The sequence below is a fragment of the Narcine bancroftii genome, chromosome 1 (assembly GCF_036971445.1).
Source record: "Narcine bancroftii isolate sNarBan1 chromosome 1, sNarBan1.hap1, whole genome shotgun sequence".
Lineage (NCBI taxonomy): Eukaryota > Metazoa > Chordata > Chondrichthyes > Torpediniformes > Narcinidae > Narcine > Narcine bancroftii.
In genome coordinates this window covers 294,839,438-294,854,309 of record NC_091469.1, presented here as the reverse complement: position 1 = coordinate 294,854,309, position 14,872 = coordinate 294,839,438, and the positions used below count along the sequence as shown (strand labels likewise).

The following is a 14,872-nucleotide window of genomic DNA, read 5'->3' as shown; positions in this document are numbered from 1 at the left end:
GGTTGACAAATATAACTGTACTCGTTGGATGCAAACTATGGCAAAGGTGGTAAGCTTTGGATCTTGGGTAATCCTTTACACCTCCACACTTTGCTCTTGCCATCACTCTGATACAGGTTAATCTTGGTCTCATCTGTCCACAAGACCTTTTTCCAGAATTCTGCAGACTCTTTTTAAATATTTCTTGGCAAACTGCAATCTGGCCATCCTTTCTGTGGCTAATGGTATGCATCTTTCAGTGTAGCCTCTATATTTCTGTTCATGAAGTCTTCTGAGGACAGTGGTCATTGACCTGCCTCCTCAAGAGGGTTTCTGTTCTGTCAGACACGTTTGAGGCTTTTTCTTCATTATGATGAAATTTTTTCTGTCAGCAGTGGAGGATCTTCCTTGGAATACCCGCCCCTTTGCAATGAGTTCACCAGAAGGCTCTTTGTTCCAAACAGTTGATTTTGGTCATCCTTGGACTTGGGCGACGTCTCTTCCCGCTTTATTGTTAGCTGCTTTGACTTCCATTGGCACCACTTTGATCCTCATACTGAAAAATGGCAACTACAGACTCCAAAGGTGATCAAAAGCATAGAAGCAAGCCTGGCTTTCTTATACCTGCACCAGTGAAGCAATTAAATATATGTGAGTACTCACAAACACCTGTGAAGCCAAATGTCCTAAATGTTATGGTCGCCTGAAATGAGGGAACAATGGTGGTGTAATTTCTACATGGTCAAATCAAAATGAATGCAAATAACTTTGAATGTGCATTTTCAACACACGTGCATTGTTAGATGACAAATTTAATACTGTGGAGCACAAGGACAAATAAAGGAAAAATGTGCCTCTGTTCCATACATAATGGAGAGCACTGCATTTACTTTTAAATGCAATTTCATAGCCACATTTGCACTATCTTGCTGCTGCAAAACCATAAATTTTGTGGCATGTTTATTTCAATAAAATTTAAATTCCATGGGCAATGGAGATAAGGCTGGAATGGGATGATCTGGAGAGTTTTTAAAGGCTGCTAGTGAACGCAGATGGGTTGAATCACCTTCAGAGCCATAAACTTCATGCTATGGATGGTACATGAAGATGGATTTTGCTGCAGGTAAAATTAATTCATGTGCAAAGCTCACAATTCATGATGGCTGCAAAACAAGGACATGAGAAGCACTGCCAAATGATCAACTGCAAACTCTTAAAAAAAAGTTTTAGCAGTTCAATGTTCCAGAGCTGAGTGCAGAACTCTTTAAAAAAAAAATCACAAGAACGCGATGTTCTGATATGGACTAAATGATTCAATTTTATAAAGCTTGGAGGAAAAGCAATTTGATGCACATACATTTTGCAAATAGAAGAACAAGTTCCCCGATTGAGTAAATTTAATAAATATTTTTTGAGAGATGCAGCATGGTAACAGGTTATTTTGGCTCTCGGGTCTGTGCTGGCCAATTTTACACCCAATTAACCTACCCACCCTCCCCGGTATGTTTTGAATGGTGGGAGGAAACCAAAGGCCTCGGGGAAAACCCAAGCAGACATGGGGAGAATGTACAAACGCCTTTACAGATAATGCGGGAATCAAACCCCGGTTCCAATTGCTGGCGCTGTAAAGGCGTAGCGCTAATCGTTACACCAAATGTAAGTCGGACATTTTTTTAAAAAAACAAAAAGTTGTACTCGAACTTTTGGAGCAGATTTTTCGACATGCTATTTATTCCAATAAAACCTATAGTATAACCTTACCCTGAAAGTCCAGCTTTCATCCCTTTAGCAACACTCATTACTTTACAGTAGGGTTCAAGAAAAAATTCCTAAGTTGTATTCTAACACGAAGGGATAGGTGTAATACACGAAAGTCTGCTATTCCTAAAATTTATTATAACGTTCTAAAGGTGTCAATCCAGCCTTTTTAGAGAGAAAAAAAAAGCTATTTGCTTTAATTAAAAGTTTGGCTCTAGCCGGTTTATACTCAGAGGGCAAATATTTCTCATTCCTTTGGATTTGCAGCTGGAAACATTATGCCCCTATAAATATAGGATAGGCTTCATCTAGGAATCCCTCAAGGTCACATCCATGGACAAGAGTAACATCTGGGGAGAAAAGTACAGCAGAGTTCAAAGAGCAGAGTTTAAAGTTCAATGATAAAGGATCCTTAAAATTGCAATTAGTGTCAGTGAGTTTTGTCCAGCCAAGAATGTGTCCTGGGACCCAGACTAGTCTCTAGTTCCCATATCTGGGTACAGGCCCAGTCTGGTCTCTTGGACGGGCCGGGGGCTGGTATCACAGTGGATTCAAGAACCTTAGATTCAGATTCAGATTTATTGTCAAGTACATACATGACATCACAAATGAGATTTGTGAAAATGAGATTCATTTTTCCTGCAGGCACAGCAGAATTACTACTAATTGGTACAGATAACGAATGTAAATAAACTAACTACAATACAGTAAAGTCCACACGCAAGAGTCCTTAAACAAGTCCCTGATTGAGTTTGTTGTTGATGGGTCTGATGGTGAAGGGGTAGCAGCTGTTCCTGAACCTGGTGAGAGTCTTGTGGCACCTATTCTTCTTTCCTTATGGCAACAGCGAGAACAGAGTGTGTGCTGGGTGGTGTGGATCCTTGATGCTTACTGCTGCTCTCTGACGGCAGCGTTCCCTGTAATTTTCTCAATGGTGGGGAAGGTTTTACCCGTGATGCCCTGGGCTGTGTCCACTACCTTTTCCTCTTAGAGGTATTGGAGTCCCCATACCAGACAATGATGCAGCCGATCAGCACACTTGCCACCACTTCTCAGTAGAACTTTGCCAAGGTTTCTGGTCTCATGCCAAACATCTGCAAACTCCTGTGGAAGTAGAGATGCTGACGTGTTTTTTTCACGATACCTGATATGATACCCGAGTACAGTGCTGGATGTGACTTGCGAATGTCAGACAGTGGGGGAAAAGTCAAGCTCTTACCCATGACTTCAGCTGTGAACTCTCCGTCAGATAAGATTGGATGGTGAAGTTACTGGGTTTTGTCATGGGGAATTCCAGGCTTGTCATCATCTGTTGGATTTATGGGACAGTTTATCCTCTTTCAAGTCATGTAGAACAGACTGCTTTCCAGTAAATCTATACTCAATGGGACTATTGATAAGGTTTCTTCCTGACTACTGAAGAACATCAAAACCATCTGTTCAAGCTGTGAATGAAATTTAATATTTTTGATACTCAGAAATTCTACTACCTGGCATGGGAACTTACCATAGCAATGCTGACAGTAATCTACATCCAACCCCAGGCGAACATGAAACCAGAACTGGATAAATTATTCACCTTTTTCATAAGCCTTGAAATGAAACACCCCAGAAGCTGTGTTTGTCTTAGCCGGAGACTTCAACCAAGAGCAGACTGCCAAAAATTTACCAGAAAATCACCTATTCCACCAGTCATCCTCAACCACAGCTGCACATCTATCAAAACTGCCTACTGCTCTGACCCTCAACCACACTTTGGAAAATCAGACCACCACTCAATGCTACTTCTACCTGCCTACGAGCAGAAGCGGAACATGAGGGTCCAGTGGTAAAAGTCGTGCTAGCCAAGGAGGCAGATGACATCCAATGCAACTGCTTTGAGTGAGCTGGTCTGTATTCAAGGGTTCTGCAACCCACTCTTAATGAGTGCACCATCACCATCATGGACTTCATCAATAAGTGTGCAGAGGATTGCACGCCCAAGAGGACGATCCGCGTGCTCCCAACCCAAAACCATGGCTGAACGGTGAAGTACATTCACTTCTGAAGGGCAAAAATGTGGCACACATCAGGCGATTCATCCTCATGCAAGGAAGTCAAATACGGCCCATGCAAGGCAGTCAGGGATGCCAGGAGGCAACACTGAACTTAACTCGAGTCGCAGACGAGCCTCACGAGAATTTATGGAGGGGCATGCATGCTTGCCTCCACTATCTACAAAGCAAAGCTGGACAAACAAACAACAGTGCATTCCTTCTGGATGATCTCAAGGAAGAAGCCAGCGAGCTAGTAGAACACATCCCTTCTTCCTCGAGCAAAATCCATAACCACGGTCACTGCCGCAGATGTTAGATCGGCCTTCCAGAGAGTGAACCTGCAGAAATTAATTGGACCAGGCAGAAGCCCTAGATGTTTACTCCATGACTGTGAAGACCAACTACTTTCTTCATTCACAGATATCTTCAACCTCTCTCCACCTGTTTCAAGAAGGCCACCATCATCCCAGTGCCAAAGAATGCAGTGACGCGGCTATATGAATATCCACCATCACACAGTGTTTTGAGAGGTTGATCAGCCACTAGTTCACATAGCCCCATAAGAGGTCCACAGCAGATGCCTTCTCCCCAGTCTAATGCTCAGGCCTGGACCCTGACAACAAGGACATCAATGTCAGACTATTCTTTAATTGAAGCAAATAGCTTTTTTTTTCTCTTGTACAAACAAGCACACGTCTGCTTCTTCTTCTTCTTCCCATAACTTTGTGACACAATCAAAGCCGCTGCGAGCCGGAATTCAAGCAAATGGCAGCCTCAAGCAATCTCAAAAAACAAAATAAAATCGTGGAAAACTCAAATCCGGAAGTTTAAAATTTGGCGTCCCTCACCGTTAGTTTGCCAGTCACACAACTAGCAGTTGCTTTTAACACAAGAGTACCAAGTAAACAAATTTCCAGGCAACGTGACCTTAGTCTCTGCACCCCTCTCTGCAAATGGATCCAAGACTTTCTATTCTGCAGTCCTCAATCAGCGAGGACAGGTGACAGCACTCCTCCAGGATCGGTCTCAAGACTGGGGCAGCTAAGGCTGTGTACAAGGCTGTGTACACAGTCCTCTGGGATTCTGTTTGTACATCTGCAACTGCGTAGTTATACACAGCAAATGAACAATGAATTGGAGCATAAACAAGATAATGGGACGCGAGGTGCCAGGACAACAACCACTCTCTCAATGTCAGCAAGACCAAAGAGCCGGTAACAGACTTAAGGTTAATTTTTTTAAAAATTTAGATATACAACACGGTAACAGGCAATTCAGCCTACAAGTCTGTGCTGCCCAATTAACCCTCGGTATGCTTTGAATGGTGGGAGAAAACCCACGCAGTCGTGGGGAGAATGTACAAACTCCTTACAGACAGTGTGGGATTCGAACACCGGTCCGGTCCCCATCGTTGGTGCTGTAAAGGCGTTGGCGCTAACTGCTACGCCAACCATGCTGCCCTCCAGAGGAGGGGTAAAGCTCACTCACCCGTCCACATCAACGGTGCTGAGCTGGAGACAGTCAACAATAAAATACAAAGGAATATTTAAAAAAATATAAACTGTTAAGTACATTTCAAAGCATATATCTTAATTACCTGAAATCTAACAAATGATCAGGTTTCATTACCATTCCCCCGATAGCCAGCAAGTGAAACTCACTGAGCCCCTATGAGATGTTCATCAGCAGCTTTGGCAGGCAGTGCAGTGCATGATGCGGTTGCTAGTTCTCGCTCACACCAGCGGTGGGTCAGAAATGAAGATTTCTAAAACAAAGTTGATGTCTCAGGTAGAGTGTGACACCCAGAACGTTGGGAGCAATTTCAAAGCATTGGAGAGGATTTACCCCAACAGCACCAAGAATATGGTTATATGGTTAATGAGAGGCGAAGGGTCTGGAAAGGCCAAGATTTCTCGCAAAATGTTCTGTGCAGATTTAATTAAATTGAAGGATTTTGATAGGGATGAATTGTTTGTCATGGGTGTGAGGAGGGTCAAATATAATCTGCAAAAGGAACCAGAAAAGGTGACTGTTTGGAACTCTCTGCCTGACATATTGACAGAAGTATCCAGACGCAATGCAAAAGTTAAAAAAAAAAAACACAGTAGGGCTTCAGGGAAACAGACATGATGAGACCATTTTGTTCCTTTCAATGGCCTAGCATTGGCAAGATGGGCTGAATGTCCTTCTGCAGCCTGCAAGTTTGTGTGCTAAGTGTAATTGCAGCCACCTCATGGTTAAAAACAAAAGAGACACAATCCAACACAAAGTGAACCTGTTCGGAAATCTGGAAATCTTATTCGTATAGCTTCCCTTCAGAAATAACCCACCACTCATCTCAGTTCAGATTCATTTTATTTACATATTAAATGAGAATTACGGGTTGTTTTTTTTTCTTTAATTGCCTTCATTTGATGTTTAACCTAATGAAATTAGATTTCACAGAACTGTGAAACATTCCCTAAAGGCCCTCGGTGTGGTTGACTGCTTTCACAACAGTGAAAGGAAAGAGCTTGACATCAATCTCCGCACTATTCAGCTGCTTCAGCAGCTCTGACAGTTCTGTGCCATGATTAAAATGAATAAATAGAACTTAACAATATATATTTTATTTGTTATTTTTGGACGCTTTGAGGACTGCCTACTTGCATGGAATATAAATGACATTCCTGTCTGTGTACATTTGAGCAAGTAAACGTGGAAGAGCCTCATCTTAATGTCACTGACTGATGCTTCATCCATTATAAAACCATTGTTCATTAAATGTGCATGCATGTCAGAGTATGAAATAGCATATGCAATAAACCACCCTGAGACCAATGCCCCTATTTCTTCCCCACTTGGTTTCCAGCAGCAATTTAGTTATAGTCAATCTGGTCTTCATAACCTGCGTTTTCAATCTAACTCAGTCTTCGGTTCAGTTACAAACAAGCACACGTCTGCTTCTCCTTCTTCTTCTTCTTCCCATAACTTTGTGACACAATCAAAGCCGCTGTGAGCCGGAATTCAAGCAAATGGCAACCTCAAGCAATCTCAAAAAACAAAAAAATCGTGGAAAACTAAAATCCGGAAGTTTAAAATTTGGCGTCCCTCACCGTTAGTTTGCCATTCATGCAACTAGCAGTCTCATGCCATCAGAAAATTCACCCATCCGGCATCTACCAATTCCATTTGTGGAAATTAAAACTTAATCCCTTTCATCAACCATATTTGCATGAAAATCAACCTGCTTCATCCATGCTCTGAGTCATGGTAACAAAGATCCAAAATATACTTATAATTTATCCCAAGTATTCTGCCACCATTCCTCTTTCAATCAACATTACCTGTACCAACAACTCAGAGGTTACGTGGTAATTTCCCATTCACTTCTCAACAATATAATCCTTTTGAGTTAAGATTATCTACCTCGGCACTAAGTTCCTGGTCAATCCCCAGAACTATTTTATTCCCTTAGAGTTCAAACTCCATCGGTCTCTGCCTTGAAAGCATTCAACAGTTTAGCGCACGTAGCCCTTTGGGATGAGAGCAAAGCCAAATTCTGCTGAGAATTATCCTTGTTTACTAAGCTTTCATCAAAGTTCAATTCAATGTCAAAGTCGTGGTTTTTGCTCTCTCAGAAAAGGACCGACCTACCTGATGCTGGAAATGCACCTATTCTTCCGACATCTTTTTCAAACTGTCATTTTCTGCAATTAGTTTTTTGTTGAATAAATCAGAGTAAACAGGAGTCACGTGACTTTGTTTATGTATCATGGAGTAAAAACACAATGCAAGAGAAACTCAGCAGGTCAAATAGTCTACTTTCCACATCAAAGATAAAGGTACAGAACCAACGCTTTGGGCTTGAACCTCTCATCAAGGTATGAACAAATGTAGGCAGGTGCCCGAACAAAATGGTGGAGGGGTAGGGAGGAGGGAGGAGCACAGTTTCAAAGGCAGGAGGTAATAGGAGGGTAAGGGAGGGAGGACGCACCAGCAAACAGGAGGAAGAGGGGTGGCTCTGTGAAGGGAGAGGGAAGGGGGTGCAGAGCTGGAGGAAAGAAGACAACAGATAAGGGAAGTCGAATGGAGAGTAGAAACTGGAGGTTGATGTTAAAGCCATCTGGTTGAAGGGGGCCCAAATGGTTGCTCCTCCAATTTACAGGTGATCTCGGTGGGATAGTACACAAGGCCATGAACAGACATGACAGCATGGGAGATGGGAGTGGGGCGCAGAACTGAAGTGGCTGGCCACTGGGAGGTCCCAGTCACTGATGCAGACAGAGCAAAGGAGCTCAGCGAAGCGATCTCCAGTTTACGCCCAGTCTCTCTGATGCAGGGAAGGCCACGACGGGAATGCTGTATATAACTCCTATGGACACACAAAATGAGTTTCTTCAGCATTGTGTTTTTGCTTCAACCATGGTATCTGCTTATTTATTTTGGAATCCTTGGGACACCCACTGCAATACCATTTACAGATTAACCTCACCCAGACAGAGGCAGTGGGGAGAAAGCAGAGGCACATTATTTCCATCATAAAGGCAAAGAAATCAACCGAATGAGAGTTATTTAACATAAAAACAAAAAGTTCTTTAAGTATGAATCAAGTCAGAAAATTTTCTGAGGTCTTTGACAGAAATTACTGGCTGTTTCCATCTCCATAAATACTGCCTGAACGCTGCATGGTTCGCGTAGCGGTTAGCTCAATGCTATCAATGGAGCTCTCCGCTCCATCCTCAACATTCATTGGAGCGCTTTCATCCCTAACGTCGAAGTACTCGAGATGGCAGAGGTTGACAGCATCGAGTCCACGCTGCTGAAGATCCAGCTGCGCTGGGTGGGTCACGTCTCCAGAATGGAGGACCATCGCCTTCCCAAGATCGTGTTATATGGCGAGCTCTCCACTGGCCACCGTGACAGAGGTGCACCAAAGAAAAGGTACAAGGACTGCCTAAAGAAATCTCTTGGTGCCTGCCACATTGACCACCACCAGTGGGCTGATATCGCCTCAAACCGTGCATCTTGGTGCCTCACAGTTTGGCAGGCAGCAACCTCCTTTGAAGAAGACCGCAGAGCCCACCTCACTGACAAAAGGCAAAGGAGGAAAAACCCAACACCCAACCCCAACCAACCAATTTTCCCCTGCAACCGCTGCAACCGTGTCTGCCTGTCCCGCATCGGACTTGTCAGCCACAAACGAGCCTGCAGCTGACGTGGACATTTACCCCCTCCATAAATCTTCGTCCGCAAAGCCAAGCCAAAGAAGATTACAGTGCCAGCGGCTTAGGTTCAAATCCAGCGCTGCCTGAAAGGAGTTTGTACGTTCTCCCCATGTCTGCATGGGTCTCCTCTGTGTGCTCAGATTTCTTCCTACCTTTCAAAACTTGTGGGGATTGTGGGTGCTTGGGCAGCACATGAGCCAAAGGGCCTGTTACTGTGCTGGATGTCTCAATTTTTAAAAAAATTACTGAGCATTTCTGGTTAGAAATGGAAGTGACCCATTTGACCCTTGCACAATTCAAAAAGACTTTGAATAAATTAGGCTGGAGAGGGACAGAAACTTTGAGTTGCAGTCACAAAATAATCAGCTATTTAAGACAACAAAGAGGAAACATTTTCTCACCCCCCCAAAAATGTAAATTTTGGGCAATTCTTTAATCCAGATGGTTGTGGACTGCCATGGTCAATAAATGTCCTGATACCAAGGGAATAGCGTGGAAAGAACATGCAGGGGAGGGAGGGATACACTACGATTTCAGTAAATGGAAGAATGGGTTTGTGGAATCAGGCAGGCTATGCTCATTTTGATTTGTTTTGTCCCGTTGTTTAATTTTTATTCTCATATTACACTTATAACTGTATGAAAAGCTCTATTCAACCTTGGCTGGATCTTCAGTAAGGCAGTCTCATTAGTTCCATTCTCCTTCTCTATACAGTGTATTTTTGTTTCCCTGCAAGTTATTCTTATTCAAACATGCCCATCAACTACCCTTTGATTCCTTCTGCAATTAATCTGCACTTAGTGATAATTAACAGCAGCCAATTAACCTACCAACATGTTTCTGTACCTGGAGAAAACAAAATCCATGCAATCATAGAGAGATAGTGGGAAGTCATGCACAGGCAGAACCTGAGGTCACAATCGAACCCAAGTCCCAGAAATGCGACTCATGGAAAACTGGCAGGAGAATCAATAACAAGAGGAAACATATGAAGGTAAACATCTGAAGTACCAGCAGAGAGAGAGAGAGAGAGAGAGAGAGAGAGAGATTTTTCTGTAGTAAATTTGTACGGTCTGAAATTCATTGTCTGGTGTTCTTAATTGAAATTGTCAAATTCCAATTGAAAATTTGTCAATTTTCAATTCATAAAAATTGAATTGTGCAATTCAATTTTTAAATTTAAAGGCAGGATTTATTAGTGGTATTGAAAATTAACAATCAGAAATTGTCTCTGATCATTCAACTTAATAATTGTAGTACCAAGTGTTTACTTTTCAACTTCAGTTTATCAATGAGTATCTTCCAGCAAAAACTGAAAGTGAAATAATGTTATTAAGGCTCCATTTATCCAATCCATTTTTAAAAAAATGCAGCACTGCAGTATTTTCCAGAAGTCTTGCGGTAATCTCAGCTGGGCCTCAACATTGAACAATGCTGTGGCAAGCATGAATCAATTTCCATTTTTATGCTTCATAGATGTATGTGCAGAGAACTGTTTATCCAACAGTATTTCTGTTATCTGTTATGCCACAACCCACACATAAAGATGACAGCTCACCATACAATACACAAAACGTGAACTCTTGGCCATTTATGTTAAAGTTTTGTACTGAGTTTCAGCCAGATTTTGCTCACTCAACATTAACTACAGTGGACAATGAAGATTTTGCTTCCTGAACATTTTTGGGTGTATTTTATGGATTTTGGGCTGATGATCACAAAAATCATCTTACAATTTTCATATCATATACTGTCTTTTAGATATAATACAAACTTTGTGATCTCTTGTCAGATTTTAAGTCTACTTCAAGCATACAGAACCATGACGTTCAACATGTCATTGAAAATTAATTTTCTACATTCGCACATGGACGTCTTCCCTGCTGACCTTGGTGCAGTCAGTGACGAACATGGTGAAAGGTTTCTCCAGGACATTGCGACCATGGAAAAGCGTTTTCAGGGAAACTGGAATCCATCAATGCTGACCGACTATTGTTGGATACTGACATGAAAGGCATCAGATGTTGAGTACAAACAAAAATCAGCAGCAAAACATTTTCAGGTCAGTTGAACGAACACATGTCAACATCATTATGTGATTAAACATGCTAAATGCAATGAAAGTTAATTAATGTTTGTCCAACTTCCTACTTGATACAGCAAAATCTGAAATTTTCTTTGTGTTCAGCTAGTTGTCTATCACAATCCCCAGTTTTTTTTCAGGAAGCTAGCCTCTTCAATAAATTTGTGGTCCAGCGTTATTTGCACATTCCAGGTTGAAGGAGGACGTGCTGATGCACTGAGGCTTGGCTCAGCGAGATTGCTGCAGGAAAAGATCACAGTCCAGAGTCCTTGCGTCTCCAGGCATCGAAGGACTGACACCGAGGGGAAGTCCCGTAAACAACAGAGGGGAAAGTAACGAGAAGGTACCAGAGTGATGGCAAGGGGTGCACAATACGGAATGTATGGAACAATGGACATTGATGGAAATGTGTGGATATGACACTCAGGACAAGAAAAAAAATTTTGAATGGTTTCCTTTTTAAAAAAAAATATTGTAAATAAGTTTATATTTTGAAAAAAATTATTTTATGATGTTATGATGTTATTTGTGAATCACAAATATTATTTGTGATTCAAACTATGCTCATTTAGAGTCAGCTATACAGCATGGAAACAGGAAAGTAGAGGGTTATGGATGTGAGGTAGGGGTAAAATTCGGTTGTTGTTGTGGAGTAGTTCACATTGGTTAGCCCAATGTCATGGGCTGAAGAGCCTGTACTGTAATGTCCTATGTTCTGTGTAAACCAGTGGTTCTCCACTTCCCCCCCTCCCCCCACCAATCACATACCATCTTAAGTAATCCCTTGCTAACCATGGAGCACCTATGGCAAAGGATGCCATCGGTGCTCTGGGGTTAGTAAGGGATTACATAAGGTGGTATGTGAGTGGGGTAAACAGGATTGAGAATCACTGCTGTAAGCAGGACCTTTAGCCCAAGTAGAGCTGACCAAGTTGTCGACTCAAGTTAATTCCATTTGTCTATATTTAGCCCATTTCACAGAACCATAGCAGAGAAACAGGCCCTTTAGTCCACCTAGTGCATGGCGAACTATTTTTCTGTCTTGTCCCACTCACTCAATTCATAGCTCTCCATACTCCTCCATTCCACGTAGCTATCCATTTTTTTTTTCTTGTATGTGAAAATCGAGATGGTATTCACTTCAGCTAGCAGCTCGTTCCACAATCTCACCACTCTGCGTGAAATACGTCTTTTTTTTTAATTAAAAAAAATTCTCCCTTTTATCCCTCTAATCCATGTCCCTGTCTCAATGTCTTTTAAATGTTACAATGGTACTCGCTCTACCACTTCCTTTATTAGCTTGTGCCACCCGAGTGAAATGGGTATTCCTTTTCAATCCTTCCTCTCACACTTTAAAAATCTGCCCTCCAGTCTTGGGTTCCTCTAAATAAGATTTTAACTATTTACCTTATCTACGTCCTTCATAATTTTACGATTGGACCGAATTCTGTGTTGGCTGCGGCATTGCTGGAGGCAAATCCACGGACTCACTTTGGCTTCTCCTTCAGGCAATTTCTGCCGGCGGCTAATCTGAATGGCTTACGGCAGATGAAAGCAAATTCCGTGTAATATTACACTGTCTTTATTGCATGACAATAAAGGAATCTTGAATAAGATTCCCCACCCCCTCAGCTTCCTTTGCTCCAATTCCAAATTTGTATGACTGCTTTTTTAATTTTTTATTTTTCACACCATAAACCACATTAACCATGAGACATACTTTTTCCTTTTCAAATATATACAGTGCCATTTTGTATGACTGCTTTGATGGCAATTTCATTGACTCGTTTGCCTTGGGCTGGTCAATGATTATGTACCTTGATAACGCAGCCCTCTGAAATGAGGGTATCAGGATTCAGCACCTCCACCACAGCTTCTGGGATCACCACCTTCTTCATGCAGGACATCTTAAAGCCGTACACGTCATCCCAGAAAGCAACACGTTCATCATGCTTCTTCCGGTCTCCCACTGCCACAAGGCTAATGCTGCAGACATCAGGGTACACTAAAAGAAATCATTGTTAATTTGGCTTTGGGTGAAAAGGTACCTTGTGTAGTGTCTTTTCTTAAAAAAAAAACAGATGCACATGCAACTCTTGGAACCAGGACACTACAGCACAGAAACAGGCCCTTCATCCCATCGAGCCTGTGGTGAACTATTGTTCTGTCTCATCCCATTGATCTGCACAATGGGACTCTTTAAGAAACTCAATTAAAATCCAGCAGGTACGCATGAATGCCCTCATACATTCACTGTGTTATCACAGGGGTAAATGAACAACCCTTCCACACAGAACACGGACTATGCAGCCTCAAGCACTGGAGCAGTTCTGACCCAGCATGGATGACAGTTTCATATGGGGACCCCGACCAGAAAGCTCTGCAAAAGGTAGTGGACGCAGCCCAGGATATCACTGGCAAAACCCTCCCCACAATCGAATGCTGTCGTCAGAGAAAAGCAGCAATCATCAAGGATCCACACCACCCAGGACATGCTCTGTTCTTGCTGTTACCATCAGGAAAGAGATCTCGGTGCCACAAGACTCACACCACTAGATTAAAGAACAGCTACGACCACTTCACCATCTGACTCCTCAACAACAAACTCAATCAGAGATTCAGTGAAGGACGCTTAATTTTGCACTTTATTGATTTATTTTCTCTCTGTATTACACAGTTTGTTCACATTTCTTTATGTTTACAGTATATGTGAATGCTGAGCTTTTCCCCCTACCAGTGGGAATTCTGCCTCACCCGCAAGAAAAGAATCTCAAGTTTGTATGTGACGTCATGCATGTACTCTGACAATAAATCTGAACTTTGAAGAGCATTTTTACCTGAGCTGTAATTGGGAATCCATAACCAAAGTTCATGCTTTATTTTTTATTTAATCTATAGTGATGGTCCTTGAACCCCTGGAGATCAGTCTTTATGCCCTGCCGAAGCCCTTGCAGTAACTTTGATCTCTTCCTGCACCATTCATGTCACCACCCTGACCCCACTCCTCCATTAATCTTCTCCTGGTACCAGTACTCTGCCTTCAGAATCCTTGACTCATTCCTTGACACACTTGCAAAATTCTCTGTTTCTTTTTACCAGCTTTTAACTTCCTGATTCTTCTCTGAAAATCTCTGATATTTCCTCCACAACCAGGTACTCACCCACTCTCCCCTCCCCATACTTACCTGCCTCCCTTCTGTGAGCTCACTCTGCTCCCTTCTCCACTCACTCCCCTCCCTACTCATTCCACCTGTTTCCCTCCTCCCTGCCCCTCCAGACTCAGCCTTGCCCACTCTCCTCACTTCCACATCCCCTCCTCACCTCCACAACCAGTCCTCCTCTCCGCCCCACAATCCTACTCCCCATGACCACTGTGCCCCTCCTGCACATCCTCCTCTCCTTCCCTCCCCCCACCTCACATCCTCCCTCCTTTCCCCTTCCACGCCAACTCTGCCCCTCCCACTCACATCCTCTTCCACACCCACCCTGCCCCTCCCACACCCCCCCCCCCTCCTCACAGACTCAGGATATATAATTAGCCATGCTTAAAAAAGTCACTGAAGCATTTTTAAAAATATATTCACATCAAAGATGTTAGTATGCAAAGTAAATCTGGTCCCAAACAGGCCTGAATTTGCAATAGGCTCTCTCAAGGTGTATTGCAGTCCTTCCTTAGCCAATCAGCTGTAGGTTTTGTTCTTGAAAAGCGTGGGATATTCAATAGAAATTTATGCTGCTCTGGTATCCCTGTAGCCTTACAAAACCCAACTTGAGATTATAATTGAAAATGGACTTTGAAAGCAGATAAG

At 42.6% G+C, this 14,872-nt stretch overlaps 1 protein-coding gene across 3 annotated transcripts in view; it reads right to left on the bottom strand.

Moving 5' to 3' along the window:
- The window catches only part of prmt3 (protein arginine methyltransferase 3), a 195,549-nt gene that overhangs the window by 57,547 nt on the left and 123,130 nt on the right, over positions 1-14,872 (bottom strand). For all 3 annotated transcript variants that reach the window (XM_069904895.1, XM_069904900.1, XM_069904905.1), the window contains exon 12: positions 12,881-13,068. In XM_069904895.1, coding sequence (XP_069760996.1) covers positions 12,881-13,068 — 188 coding nt within the window. The remainder of the gene's footprint in view (positions 1-12,880; positions 13,069-14,872) is intronic.